Here is a 15,993-nt window from a genome sequence, read left to right as displayed (position 1 = left end):
AACTGGATACACATAATGCTTCAGCGGTACTATATTCCATGAAATTCCATGAAATTCACAAAAGGACTGGAAACAATAGGCATGAGTTAAGCATTCCCTGAACACCTGTAGTATGTAGAATTTATGAGTTTTCTGAATTAATCCATTCAACAGTTGACAGCTCAGTCCTATCTTAAAATAACTACAATATCAATTATTAACTTTTGTATGAAGGGGTTTCAGCTTCAGGCTCCCTCCTTTCAAACATGTTATAATTTATTGCCACAGTTTGTTTTGTCTCCTTGCAAAAAATGTAAGAGGAGCACGACGGAAGACACTTTTAAATAATTTGAGAACTCAGAATGCATCACAGCTTCTTTTGCTCCCTCTGCAGATGTTGATTGTTCCAGACATGCTACTGTAGGCCAGCAGGAAGTTTGTGCAGGTTAGGGACACTCATGGAGGTCTATGGGTAATTTAAGAGACTTGTCTGTACAATTTACATAACTCTGAAACTGCAGCAGACTGCAGGCAGTTCACTGAAGGTCACAGAAGTTGGCAGAACATCCTGGAAGGACCATGCAATTATTCTGTTTCCATTACTACTAGAGTTCCCAGTTCAATAACCAGAGCCAGGCTTAACCTTGTGGATGATTATATATATTACTAACTTGAACCATTTTGTTTTTTGCTTAGAAAGCTTTTTATAAAATAATATCCCCTTATGTTAATCAGGGAGGAAGAAATGACTTTTAATAGGTCAAGAGAAATAAAATGATTGATATTAAACATTTTGTGTTGGAGTGTGGAGATTTTTAGTTGGTTGAATGCCAAAAGTAGTCAAATTATTTATGACCCATTTCTAGATATTCAACAAAAGATTCCTTGCCTGGATTCAGATCAGATAAGCCATTCGTTGCAGTCACTCCTTTGCAATTGTCTTTGTCTGTTCCCAAATAACAAATTAACTCTCGAAGGGTGAATGACATGTCAGTAGGTAGCACCCATTCAGGCACCTTACCCACCACCACTAGAAGAATAAATGCTCTGAATAGTGGCCAGTTGTATGCAGTCAAGTAACTGTCAAGTTTTCTTCATAAAAATTACAGATACACATCACCCATCTTGAGAGATTGGGCGTATTTATGCACCCACCTGGCACTCCCGACGTGGTACAGCTCCAGAGTAGGATTACAGATCTGTACAGAAGGTTTCTTAAGGGATGAGTGACAGAAGGAAGGATTAAAGGAAGGAGCTGCTTTACAAAGGAGCATAGCGAAAAGTAAAGAGCCTACAAATCTATGAGATATGCTGGCATCATCCTTATGAGTTGAACTGGATGAAGAAGGGAAGAGTTTGTTGTGCTACTGCTGTGTGAGAGTTAATTAAAATACAAATTTGTCCCCTAAAGGTTTGTTTTTTATTGCAGAAAGCAGTAGCTAAAGTAAATACTGATCATAACAAGATCACAGGAATACAGTTGGAAATTTGTTAAGAGTAAATGATTGTACAATAATTAAAAAGTTTTTCCTCACACAGTGAACCACAGACACATGGAATACGTTACAAAGTAGTTTGCTAGGCAGTAGGACTTTAGGAACCTTCAGATCTAGACTTGATATTATTTTGGAGGAATTAAGTTGATGGGACTGGCAGACTTGTTAGACTGAATGGCCTGTTCTCGTCTAAATCATTCTAATTTTTCATTTTCTACAAGTGGGAAAGTTTGCGAAACAGGCCAGAAAAGAACATAGATCAAATGATGCAAAATCATTTAAAAGGAAAGCAGTTTTTCAATGTTTTAAGTTGTGCTCCATGATCTAGATAACTGTACCATTTGCTACAGAGCACCAATTCAGGTAAACTACTGAAACTCCAGTAATTAAGAGTTGTGTGGGGCATTTATTTTCATTGATTGTAACATTATGATTTACATTAGTTTCCAAGTATTTGAAAATTAATTAGCTCATCATTATAATGTGAGTGTGTGTGAGTAAAGTGTTTCTCATTGTAAAGCATATCCAAGCCTCTATGGAGTTTTAGAAGGGCCGCCGTTACCACAGATGTGAATCCAAAAGCGGATTTAAGACTACCTCACAGAATAGAGTTGATAGAGCCTTTTTTTTGGGATGGGAGATAAGGTGGAGGCTCACTGACTGCAGAAAGAGGTTAGGGTTGAGGGTTAAGAGACATGAGAGGTGAGATTCTTGGGGTGCTTCAGATTTTAAGATGTAGACCACCCACATGGCTTAGCAGACAGGAATTTAAAGCATACAGTTTATTGACATCATATTGGGTGTGAAAAGATAACAGGAGGTCATTCACTGCTGTTAGTGACTATAAAGGGTGTAATAATAGTTGACGTTGATCTATGAACTTGAGAGCTAATAGTGATGTCTTAATTAATTTACATACAGGAAGTGGTAGTAGGAATTGGTGTGCTTCCAGAAGTTGTTGTACATGTCTACGACTGCTCAAGTAAAAGAGTTATTGTTTTCCAAACAATCTGTTGCTGAGTTACTGGAACATACAATAAAAACAATAAAAAGGGTTTTTATAAGCTTATAAGCTGAGGAACATCAAGGCAGAACTCATTAAAAAAAAGCTTGTACGTGACCAACATGGCTAACAATTTAGCTCCCTTAAAATTCTGTGTGAAACAACAGGAGAAGATAACATTTTCAATGTTTTAGAATTCTAGATCACATCCTAGTTATCCTCAGCTGCTATCAAGCTTATCTACACCACACCTTTCTTTACAATTCCCTGTTCTTACCCGGCTGTAGGTTTCAGTAGTTGCTTTCTTATACAAATCAGGCTTTTTTGTCCAGGTGTCGGGTAATAATATTTTCACATCTTTAAAAAAGACTCTGAACTTTGTTGCAACATGTAGGTAGTTGGATGCTTCTTTTAACATTTCCTAAAAAAGTAAAGACAATTAAAATGTTATCACAGTGAGGGCCCATGGAAGTTATAAACTGGTAACTAACCAGACAATCTTATCCTGTGCAAAAGTCTTCTGTTTCCCTTTGGAAATTCATGGTCATTTCAATGCCACTTGGCAGATATACTCCCTTCAGTTCATCCTGGGTCAGCCCCATGGGTCCACTCCTAAGTGGGAAGTTGAACCCTTTCACCAACAAGAACAACTTGATTTGGAGTAGTGGTTTTGCTCTGAGATCTTCTAGGCTCCTCATTTTCTCATTAAGTGTGAGCTTAGCAGCCCAACACAGAAATTCACAGTTCATTTTAAGAATCACTGTTGTTTTAAAAGTGAGGAATACAATGATATTTATAGATTCAAACGATAATGATAAAAAAGAATTTAAAGGATACTATGAATAATGTGAGAAAACAAGGAAAACAATATGAAAGAGGCTGCAGTGTCTACTGCTTGTGAAAGAGGAGCAGTGCTGAAGATTCACAACACACAGCACTTTGCTCTGCTGATTGAGCTTGTTCCCACAACAGGATGAGGTTTTATGCCTGCACACACACACACACATACAAATTAAATAAACCTTTGTTTGATCAATTTCAGTGTAGTGAGAATGTGGATCACAAGGAAAGGCTGGAGGGCATAGCAGTGCACAAAGAGCAGAAACCCCACAACACGTGCTCAAAATATTTCTCAGAAAACCCCAATCATAATTAATGCTGCACTCTCGTTAAACATTTAAGAATGAACACACTCCCCTGAAACATGACACCTGAGCTTTTGTTTACATGCAGATTTAATGAGCCTGGCATGGGTGGTACAGTTGATATAAGCACCACTCACCACACCCAAGATCTCTAATCCATTGGTACTGATGGGACAGCAAACTCTCAGATTTGCTAACTTTCTTTAAACATGCCTGGCTTCCTAAATGTTTCATTCACCATCACAGAAACCTTACATTGCTGCAATTTCATTATACTGTAGACAATACCTTACCATAAAAAACCCATCCATTAACCCATTTAATCTAGTTCAGGCTCACAGGTTTCCAGCAGCATTAAGCACAAGGCAGGAAGGAACCAAACCTGGTTGCCAGTCCATCATCCATTCAGATCTCTCTCGAATCTTATTGAATCAAATTCAGGGCCATGAGAGGTGCATCCTATCCAGGTAGCACGGGAAGTGGTCAGAAACAACTCTGGATAGGGCATCAGCCCATCACAATTCTCACTTTTGCACACCCTTCAGACTCACACTCAAATGGGGTCAATTTAGAATGGCTGATTAATGTAACCTCTATGTCTTTGGGGATATGGGAGAGAAAACTTGGAGAGAACATGCAACCATCACGTGGGTAGTGCCTTGACTGAAGCTTTGAGGTAGTATTGCTAACTACTGTATCACCCATAATACTAAATCCATTCATTTAAAGGAATTTAAAAAAAAAGACCAAAGGTAATCCCAAAAACGCTAAAAAAGCTTGATTCCTTCAAACTACAAACATCTTCCTTTCTGCAAAGTTGTCAAAATGTAGAGCCTACCCAATTCTTTCACTATTTTCTGCTTGTGCATGTTGTTTTCTTTTATTAGGAAAATCAATAACTTTATAAACAAAAGTCTTCTTTAAAAAATAACCATGACACTGGCAGTGTAAAGCCCACCTAAGATTTCATAATACTAACAGTACATCTATAATAGAATATAAGCAGAGTTCACGACCCTAGCATGCTTAAGGCTTACCTTGATTTTATCAATGAGCTGAGGATTTTCAGGCACAGCTTTATGGATTGCAATCACTATGTTTCTGTATCCATTGTCGACCAGTTCTATCTTTGAACTGGTTAAGTGAGGCAAAAGTATAAATAAAGAGAAGAAAACCAAGTAGTTAGTTGTGCCCATGCTGTTCCACAAAGAGGTTTGCTGTTTCTGTGCAGGACTCCTGAAGTAAAGACCCTAAAGTGTGCCTGACTCCTCCTACACATGAAGCAAACATTCACCCAATGAGATTTAAAGGGGAATTCACAACAACCACAAATTTCAACACTGCAGCAGTTATAGCAATGGCTGGTGCCTGTGTGTCTTTAAATCCTTTGGTCCCAATTTTTTCTTTTTGGTTGGAGATTCCCAGTTGTGCAATCGTGGATGTTTTTAGAGGAAAGTGGAGCAGGAAACAATTTCTATTTCATCACACATCTTAAAGCATAAGTAGCTTGTGTGTGGATGTTATAATGCCATGATGAGTTTTATTGTCCACCAGTGTTCTGTGCTTGTTATTTCATCCATCCATCCATCCATTTTCCAACCCGCTGAATCCGAACACAGGGTCACGGAGGTCTGCTGGAGCCAATCCCAGCCAACACAGGGCACAAGGCAGGAACCAATCCCGGGCAGGGTGCCAACCCACCGCAGGACACACACAAACACACCCACACACCAAGCACACACTAGGGCCAATTTAGAATCGCCAATCCACCTAACCTGCACGTCTTTGGACTGTGGGAGGAAACCGGAGCGCCCGGAGGAAACCCACGCAGACACGGGGAGAACATGCAAACTCCACGCAGGGAGGACCCGGGAAGCGAACCCAGGTCCCCAGGTCTCTCAACTGCGAGGCAGCAGCGCTACCCACTGCGCCACCGTGCCTGCTTGCTATTTCCAAATGGAAAATTGTAGAGAGCTGGGACTGTTTTTACTAGACTGTTTTTGATAGATAACTGTATATGTTGAATTTGTGAAAGCTGTCTACCAAATCTGACACTCATGAAGCCCCCCAAACACGTGTCATAGGACACTGGAGCAGTGACACTACTACTACTTATTAATTTACTGACATTAACATATTTTATACTAGCCTTGCATTATCTGCTTTAATGTGCAGATAGGACCCACATTTCCATGTGTCAGACTACAGGGCTCCTACACAAAATTTAAAAAGTCCAGAAATAGTTATTGTAACCTATTAAGTATAAGTGGACACTGGGACAATGGGAATTATTCAACATAATCACGAGGCCTTGGTACAATCTGTTACATTTTCTTAAATTGCCGATTAAAACTATTAGAACAGGTGGTAATTTGGCATATAGGTTAGCACTGTTTCCTCAGTGCATGAAGAGGCTGGGATGGATTCATCTAACATGTAATACAAACTAGTAAATATTTTCAATGCTAGTGAGAACTATGATTATGTCTTTACTAATGATATATCAATTGTGGCAGATTGCCGGGGTTATTACCTGGCCGGGATGCCTAAAAGGACTGGAAGATGGCAGGAATAGCTTCCGAGCCACGAGGGGGCAACCGCCCTGGAGCAGGAGAGGCCACAGGAGAAGAACAAAGAGCTTCTGGCCTGTTGGGACCCGTGGCCACCGCCAGGGGGCGCCTCAAGCCTCATAGGACTCGGAAAAAGTTACTTCCGCCACACTTGGTAATATGGTGGAGGAACCTGCCAGGGACTCCCGGAGTGCTTCCAGGGCAAAGGGCAGCACTTCCGCCACACCAGGAAGTGCTGCCGGAAGGACGTAATTAGATACCTGGAGCACATCCGGACAGGAATAAAAGGCGCTGCCTTCCAGCATTCGGAGAGCCAGAGTCGGGAGTAGGAGTAGGACAAAGCTCCCAGGTGGAGAAAGGCGGCCAAGGACTGAGAGAGAAAGGACTGAATTTGAACTGTGTTTATTATGATTAATAAACGTGTGCTTTTGATAAAGATGTGGTTTCCGACTGGCAAATCTCACACAATTCAGTTTATGATTCTTTTATCCAGTTCAGGGTCCTGGGTTAGACTCTCTCATTCACAAAATCCCAGATGATTTCTTGAGCCTGCAGTAATCTTATCCTGGCCATAGCTCAGGCGTATGAATGAAGATGTCCTTTTTAACCCAGCAGATCTATTACAGGTCAAAACTCATACAAGGACAATAGGAAAAATAAAACGGAAAGATGTGAGAATGAGGAGCTAACAATGTTTTTACTAATGAAAGACTGGATTAAATAATGACATGCAGTAGTTAGGCATTAATCAGACAAGCATGTTTCTTTTAATGACTGCATCTAACATGGAAGCCTTCAAATGCTCTTATGCAGAGCTTGAAGAATGCTGTTGTTCTGCAGATGGATATGACCTATAGAAAAATTTGCTTTGTTAATTTATGATACTGACCCAGTTAGAAAAATAAGCATATCATATGTTTTCTGAGAAAGCCTTCCATTATGCTTTCTCTCAATACATGCTGATCTTTTCAGAAGTCTATGAGCAAACTCATTTTCCAATGAAGAGAGCATGGCTTGTACTTTTTAGACAGGATGCTACAGTAAGAATCTCAAACATGAATTTTGATCTGCTTCTTCTGCTACATTAATGGTATTGTAAATGGCAGCTTCAAATAAGTAGTTTGTCATTCTTGTCATAATTTACAAGAAATAAGTTTGACCTTGTTATATAAATCTTTTTATAATATTGAGATTATTGTCACAATATCTGTTTAGACTGTATAAATGCATTTTTCATTTCTTTACTGTAAGCATGCAGAGCTGAGCCAGATTTAGCACAGCATTCAGAATTGCTGGGCCAAATATTAGGATAAGACAGACAGGGACAGCTGGAGGAATGCGTCGTCAGGCTGAAAGAGAACTGAGTGTTATTTGAACCTATACTGTTTGATGTCAGCTAAAATCTTCTATCCTTGTTTGGAAAGGGCTCTGTGCCATCTGGGGGCTTGCACATGGAGAAAACTGTATAAAACATTTTGGAGGATTGCCAGCCATTGGGAGACTCGACAGCCGGACTACTGGAGACTACGTCGAATTGGTCTGAGAAATCCTTCCTGTGTTGTGACGATGACTGCAAACTCCATACGCAAGGCCCCCACCCTTGGACTGAGTACTGCGCTGTGTTCCCCCCGTTATTTATGCAGCGTAAGCCGATATTAAACAAAAGCTAAGTTTATCTTCGCTCTCATGTAACTTGTAAACTGTCATATTGCATGCTGGTGGGGGATAACACCTTTTTAATTTCTAATTATATAAATCCAGGTTAATTAAAATGCTGCAATTTAAAAGAACTTATTTCTGAGGAGCTAAAAACCTCATATCGGAAAACAGACCTGGAACCTTTTCTTTCTAAAATAATAACATATATGGTACATCTGATTCTTGGGAAATACATTATAATTGATTGTTTTCATTAAGATAAATCCATTCATCCATTCATTTACATAAGTTTTACAAATGAAAGAAAACCATTCAGTCCATCATCCTTATTTTCTTTGGTAATTTAATTAATGTATCTGAGCTCAAGAAAACTATCCTGATGGAATTAACCAAAAACCCAGATAGGGTGGTGGTCTATTGAAGAGCACATACAGAAACACACACAAGGACACACCAATGGTCACCCTAAGAGTTGTCAAGCGTCAAGTGTTCAGCAATCAAATGATGATGTTCACAACATCTTTGAGAATGCAGGAGAAATCAGAAGTAGAATGGAAGTACGGTAGATGGATTTCACAATAACACAGAGATACTTTCATCTACTTTATCTTGGTCAAAGATGTGGGAGTGAAGTCAGTTACATAAAAGCAAATTAACTTGGAGTGAATGAGGTAAAAACCAGTCATGTAAAATGACAGAAGCTGCGAGAATAAGTTATGAGAGATGAGAAATCCTACATATACTGCACAGCAGGCTACACTATGAGGCCTGTGAAAGGGAAGAGTCGCTTCAAAGCATGCTGAGAATTCAGCATTGCACCATTTATTTTCATAGCAAACCCAAAGTAGATAAACATGCCAACAGAGTAAAGGAAAAAGAAAACCAAATTCATTGTCTGGGTAGGCGATGAAATGCAACTGCTTTTAAAGATTCCAAGAAAATTTAAGATTGCCAAAGTCTTGGAAAATACACACTGGGAGTCCAGCTGGAATAAATACAGGACATATGTGAGTGTTTCAAGGCACAGGACCAGTCGGCTCTTGCAGTGGTGTTGGGAACAGACAATCCACCAAGTAACAATGAGACCAGGGAATTATCAAAAGAAGTCAGTGCCTGATCGCATGACAATCATATACAATCATTTTCAAAAAGCTGCTTTTATCCCCATCCACACAGCTACATGAGACTCAACATTTTAAAGTTTGCACACATTGGACAGTATTAGTTTGAAAACGACATTTCAGTATAGAACAAAAAGGCCAAAACAAATAAAAAGATGTTTTTCCAATTATATCCATGTTAATGTGGATTACGACTACAAATGGTTTGTGCCTCGTGCTGCGTTAGGCTCCAGCTCCTCACATGAGTTTCAGTAAATGAACAGATGTGCTGAGGAAAAAAATGACAGTCTTTAAACTCAGAGGAAACAAAACATCTTGTTGTGGGTTGATATCCTGCCAGTAACCATTAAATACCATTTAGTCTTCAAGCTCTAACCTGCCAAATATAGTTTAGGTTTTAGTATTGTTATCCTGTCAAATATTTGCTTTCTCATCAGTAGAGCTATTTCTTATAGAGAAACTAACTGAAAATCGCGTATTTACAAAAATATATGGAAAATCAACTGGCAAGAACTTCCTCTGATAAAGCTGGAGCCATCGAAAGTAAGACAAGTGAATGGCCGTTCTGAAGGCTGCAGCATAGCAAGAGAAAGCCGAAAGGCTTACCATTCTACAATCAAACCCTTTCATCTAGAATTCTGGGAAAAAAATAAGGCTCTTTGTTTTCTGTACAGTAATTGAAAAGGACAACGATGATGCCACCTTCTCTTGTTTAGTCTTTTATTATATTGTTTAACATCACGTGTTGCGGCTACAACTCACCAGAACATGTCTTGTGCTATTGTGATCTGAAGTCCAGAGCAGAAGACTGCCAAGCTTTTATACACCATCCAGTTTTCCATTTTTTTAAATCACTTTTTCTCAAAGAAGTTTGAAATTGGCAGTCATCTTTGTTTTGTTAATTTCAACTGTGGAAAGAAACCAGAGGCAATGTACAGAAACATAAAGATTTTGAGACAGTCAAGTGGTTTGATGCTGTGACACACAACAGTGCAACTCTGGAATAAAAACCACACAGGGGGAGAGTTGGCTTTGTAACTGAATGGCATCCAATTCAGAGTGAGTTCTTACTTTACATCCAAAGCTGCCACAATCTTAAGCCAGATAAAGAGTGTAGAATTAATGGATAATGAAGCAGTCATGCCACAACTTATTACCTACATGCTATTCGGTGTATGCACTTAATCAGTATGTCATAGGATCCTGAGGAATCTAAAGCTGCGGCCAAGCACTTACACCAGGAGGAAAGTTGTGCAGTCTGTACAGTCCATTAGATACAGTATTCTAAGTTATATAAAACAGCTTTCAGAGTGAAACACTGCAATACAAATTTGAACAGTGGATTGCATGCACATTATAGTAGTATCAAATCTAGGTAGTTAAAGAAGTATGGAAGTAGGGAGTATTTGCTCTTTCATTTTGCATGTGTTTCTCAGGATGAAGGTCAAAGGCTCAGTACAGCCTTCCTTGTATCCTTCTCCTTCTTCTCCCTCCCAGATGTTATGGGTCTGCCCTGGGTCTCCTTCCCGAGGAACTCAAGATTTGGTCTGATAGATTTACCACAGGAGGCAGATGCTGTGTAGGTTTTCTACTTGTAGCAAGGACTGCAAAGCTCCCTGTATTGTATACCACTAAATTAAATAAAGACCGATTCACTCAGATGGCCAGACTGCCACAAATGACTCTTGCCAGGCCAGAACAGTAGTAGTAGGTATAAGTTCTTGACCCCACAGAGGCAGTTCATTTTGAACATGTGTACTTGTGAATTCACATTTGTGAGCAATGCCTTAAGCTCACTAGGCGAGGTAAAACAAAGCTTCATCCAAGGTGAACTCCTATTTAAATAAATATGTTCTAGTGCAATGTCTGCAGTAATGTCACCATTTCACCAAATCATGTGCCAGTCTGACAGCCATCCCTACTATTTCTTATAGATAAGACCGAAGTAAATTAATCTTCTTTTCTATTTTGGTTTGCTGCTCCTATCCTCCTTTACAATCACAAAAAAAATCTTACTGCAAAAAGAAAAATGAGCTCAAATTTGGAGGTCTGTATTCTCATTGAAGTGGCTTCAGGCTGACTGCAAACCATACCAATGTGGGACAGAGATCTAAGTCAGAAGAGGCCAAAAGGTTGATATGTAACATGACTAACAATGGCACAGCATTGAAGTTCTCAAATTGGATAATTTATTGCATTCTAATGTAAGGACACTAGAAATATCATTGGCAGAGTTCTACTTTCAACCTGTAAGGATTTCTTAATATATAAAATGTGGATACAACTGTCAATCCACTGTACCCTCCGCCAGGGCAAATAAGGGGTCTAAACTTGTAGTTGTCTCATTTACAGAGTTGCAGATTGCTTTCTCACTTTTTACAAGTTGACCTTGAACTATGCAAAAATAAAGTGAATTGAATTGAATGCAAGTGAAATGGGTGTTCACCTCCTGCAATAGTTTGGGTGCACTACTCACCAGTTCATTTGTCAGTTGTCTGATTTCCTTGACTGCTGTTACTTACATGAAATGAAGTAAAGTCTTTGCAGAAGAGGATAATGTAAAATGCTGTTTAACTGTGTACTATGACAGAGATGCAGTGTCCATTTGCTTCTGTCTATCCTTCATGGACTTTACATGTTCTTCAGAGGTCAAATGACCATACAACGAACCACCCAGATACCTGAGTCCAGCTGTGCAATGGGCGACACCTCAGCACCACACTGGAACAGTGTGAGGTTTTCTTATGGTGGCTGGAGTGCCACACCTCCCACCTACCCCCACGTTTTCCCTGCAAGTTGGAGGGCCTGCTCTGGATGCAGGTTAATGTCATACCCAGGATGAAGCAATTGCAGGTTAAGGGCCTTGCTCAAGGGCCTAACAGAGTAGAGTCACTTCTGGCATTTGCGGGATTCAAACTGGCAATCTCCCAATTGCCGGCACAGATCCCTAGCCTCAGAGTCACCACTCCGCCTTACTGGGCAGGAAATGGCTGTTTAAATCAAATCCAGATGTTCTGTAACAGACAAGGCTAGTACCAAACAGCTGCACAGTGAAAAGAGATTCAAAGAAGGCTGCTGTAAAAGTAGACTACCCAAAATGCAGATCAGCCAGTTGGTTGTTTTTAGCTCATCTTCATGATGAGGAGTGACAGAAGGAGTAGCTGGGGGTGGTAAGAGAAAGGAGGCAATACATCAAAATATAACGCTGTTTCAAGATACCGCAGAGATGCATTTATGTCCATACTGACAATTTCAGTTTTGCATTGAGGAAAATGAAGGAACAAATTATAATTTGGTTAAGAATACTGTAAAAGAAGTAAGAACAAGGCTAGAGAGTGAGCTGCTTTATTACAGAATTTTATTATGTTAGATACATCCATCCATTTTCCAACCCGCTATATTCCTAACTACAGGGTCACGGGGGTCTGCTGGAGCCAATCCCAGCCAACACAGGGCACAAGGCAGGAACCAATCCCGGGCAGGGTGCCAACCCACCGCAGATGTTAGATACAGGTGATTGTATATTACTGGCATGAGCATTATGACTGCACAACAGTCAAACACTATAGAAGCCATTAGTACAAACATATCAAATTTATCCATTCATCAGGATATTCATTTGTTTATTCATCAAAGGCTGATGAGGGTGAGAAGGTATGGACAAAAACGGAAACCAACATTGGAGAAGGTGAATGTCTTATCAGGTGAATCAGAATTAGAATAATATTGTGTGCTGTCCAGTTGGTTGCATGGGAGCTGTTTGCTGTTTGTTTTTAATTTTTTTACTCATATACTGGTGCTTACGGTATTAGGCACTGATGACATTATCAGACTTTCAGCTGACAGTGCTTTATTATTACATTATTGTGCATTAAGCAAGGTAAAGAACTCAATATTTCTTAGGTATCTGAACATTTTCAGAGACCAAGTTTGTCTGTTTGAGGTTGGTACCACTGCCAGCCAGGATGCTTTCCTTAGAGAATATGGATTAACTAGGTTCAAATAATGGATGGATGGGTAGATAGATTTTGCTAATTGTATTTTACTTTTCAAGAAGTAAAACAAAAGAAAATCAGAGTGTTAAGAATCTTGCAACCAAAGACTGAATTTCTGTTGTCTTCTCCAGTCTAATAAAGTGTGCATCAAAAATTTAGTGCTTGGCTTTGGACTTGTGAAGGATGGCATGTATGGAGTGGCATCAATGCTTGGGATGAACCCCATTCCCTGTGTCAGCCAGGTGGTTAATATAACACACCAGAATGGATGGGCTGGCATGTTAGTAGGGTTGGATGGAAGACCCTAACCCAGACAAGAGGAGAAGACTGTTATGTATATTGTGTTAATGGTTCTACTTTTCTGTGGTGTATGTATACTGTTAACCATTATGTGTGTGTATGCGCATTGATATAAGTTCTCTTGCTAATGCAACAAGTTACAATAAATAGAAAAACATAGAAAGCAGTTATCACACAGCGTTTCTCAATTTTATATAAGGTAGAATGTTGTAAGACACAACAGAGACAGCCTGTCAAAACTGTATGCTCCCCTGAAACATTAGGTGACAGGGTAGAGAAAAGCAGAAATTAGTAATAACTGCAAATCCCTGAAGAATATGATAATTCTATGGATTTGTATTCTTTTGGGAGTACAAAAACAGTGCTTTTGGAATTATAAGCAGACAATTATTAGAGGATCTGAGGTTATGACTTGGAATGTAGCTGGACAGGCTCTCCAACTTAGGAAGGAGCAATATTATTTAAAGCTTAATGTACTATTAGTAGTATTTCAAGGTCAATTCTAAAAGACACGGGTAGCCAGTATAACAATGCTAAAAACTGTAGAGATGTAGTCAGATTATCTTTTTCTGGTTAAGATATCTGCTGCTGCATTCTGAACTAATTGTAGCCGAACGATGGCACCCTGCCCAGGATTCATTCCTGCCTTGTGCCCTGTGCTGGCTGGGATTGGCTCCAGCAGACCCCCATGACCCTGTGTTAGGATATAGCGGGTTGGGTAATGACTGATTGACTGACTGATGTCTTTCTTAATAGGCCTGTTAGATGTGCATTACAGTAATCTAGTGGACTAAAACCAAAAGTGTGAATTAATTTCTCAGCATCTTAAATATTATTAGGTAAGTTAATATTTATGTTAGAAATTCTGCACACATATAAAAAAAATTATGGCATGGATACACCAGATGCCAAAATGCACAGTCACTTTGCTCATCTTGAGTGCTAAAAACTTGCAGGCACACTCATGGCTAGGTTCAATTTCCCCATTAATTAAAATGCATGTCTTTGGGATGTGGGAGGAAACCACAGAGGATAAAGAAAACATAGGCAGACATGGGAAGAATAAACACACTCTATCTAAACAACCAGGAATAAAGCCTAGGGATCTGGAGCTGTGCAGTAGCACCTTTACCCATTGTGGTGCATGCTAACCTCAGTCTATTAATTTAGAACTATGCAGCTGATAGACTAATCTTATTTTTGCTGGCACCCTTTGCAAATAAACAACATGAAATAATATGAGAACAATGTGAAAAATGTGCATAAACAATAAAAATGAAGATGGTGATCATCTGTAAAGGTATAAAATGCAAGTGGTGTATTATTGTAAAGTTTATGCAGTGTACGAGGGCAATCTGATGTGTTTAATGAATGCTTTTTAATTAGCTGTCAGAATTAACCATATTAAAAACTTTGCAGAAAAATGTCAGAACAGTCTGATTGATATGACAAAAGATGAACAATGTGTGTTGCTAATAATCTGGTACAATCACTTTGGCCAAAATTAGTTTTAACATTTCTACCTAGAATGGTTGCATCACATCTTCAGTCTTATCTGTAAGTGTTCAGGCTTTATGGAAACTTTCAAGTTTATTATTGTCGATTCACAGTAATAACACAACCTTAACTCAAATTGTTCAATATAATTTACTTCAGTGTAGGAAATTATATCAAAAAAAAAATTACAATTTAATTTAATAAATTATATAAAAAACATTAGACACAATCAAGGATACAGGTATAGTGCGCTCCGTACATTTATGTTTCATATCAATCTCAATAGCGCTCCCCTTCTCAGCCTATGACCTATGAGAGGCATCCCCCCACATTTAAGAAAACATCGGAAAGCTAAGCAGAGGCCCTGTGTGTTTATTTTAGAACAATGTTAAAATGTTTTTGTTGACTTCTAGAAAAGCTTTGGACTGATCCTTGTTCAGATTTTTAACATTTTCTATTTTAAGTTAAATTTCGATATATGATATGCATTCAAATGCCTTATAATTTAAAATCTATTTACATGTTAAAATGCCTTCAGGTTAGTTAGTACATTTCACCACTGCATATTGAATATGGAAATTGATTGTCAGTTAACACCACAGTACTTTAAAGTAACAAAATATTCCAAGATATAAAAAATTATCTATACTTTATAACATTAATTTCTTTTAACCATTACCTTCTGTTAAGACTAGTTGTTCATGCACACTTTTTTTTATTGTTGTTTCTTGCATCTTTTCCAGTGCGTTGACTCTGTAGAAAAAAGCACAGACTACCTTTCTGTTAGTTATCCCCCCTTTTTTGCAAAGCATATCTTAGTATGGAATACCAGCTCGACCAGAAGCCAGTGGTTATCTTCAGCTTCCTTACTGTTTTAAAGAATATGTCTCCTTTTACTTTGAATTTACTCTTTAAAATTATTAAACAATCTTCCTTCTGTTTGAGCCTGGCCAGTATTCAAAAAGACAGGGGTGGATATACAGTATTATGTCTAATCTGAAGGCCTTTTACCCCACTTTTTCACGTTTTTTTCAGGTAGAATTAAGAGCTTTTTTAATTCAAACAAGCATTAACATGTTTTCAATCTTGCACACATTTTTATCAATCTTTGCATCGTTTTCAAACAGCACCACATATTTTCACATACTGTTTTGACACGGACATTCTCAAACACACTTAAACTTGTTTTAATACACTCACAGGGACTCCTTTAACACAACATACTGTC

The 15,993-nt window shown here is 38.8% G+C and overlaps 1 protein-coding gene across 18 annotated transcripts in view; it reads right to left on the bottom strand.

The window, feature by feature from the left end:
* The window catches only part of LOC114659130 (calcium-activated chloride channel regulator 1-like), a 257,992-nt gene that overhangs the window by 181,854 nt on the left and 60,145 nt on the right, over positions 1-15,993 (bottom strand). The window contains exons 1-2 of one of the 18 annotated variants that reach the window (XM_028811392.2): positions 4,661-4,858; positions 2,756-2,899 (exon numbers count right to left, since the gene is read on the bottom strand). The exons of 16 other annotated variants lie outside the window; for them this stretch is intronic. In XM_028811392.2, the coding sequence (XP_028667225.1) occupies positions 2,756-2,899; positions 4,661-4,819 (303 nt within the window). In that variant the 5' untranslated portion in view covers positions 4,820-4,858. Of the gene's footprint in view, positions 1-2,755; positions 2,900-4,660; positions 4,859-15,993 lie in introns of those variants that run through there. One more of the 18 variants, XM_051933066.1, reaches the window with a different exon arrangement.

Source organism: Erpetoichthys calabaricus, chromosome 10, assembly GCF_900747795.2.
Source record: "Erpetoichthys calabaricus chromosome 10, fErpCal1.3, whole genome shotgun sequence".
NCBI classification, from domain to species: Eukaryota; Metazoa; Chordata; class Cladistia; order Polypteriformes; family Polypteridae; genus Erpetoichthys; species Erpetoichthys calabaricus.
The sequence above is the reverse complement of the archived record's forward strand: the minus strand, read 5'-3'. Positions and strand labels throughout refer to the sequence as shown.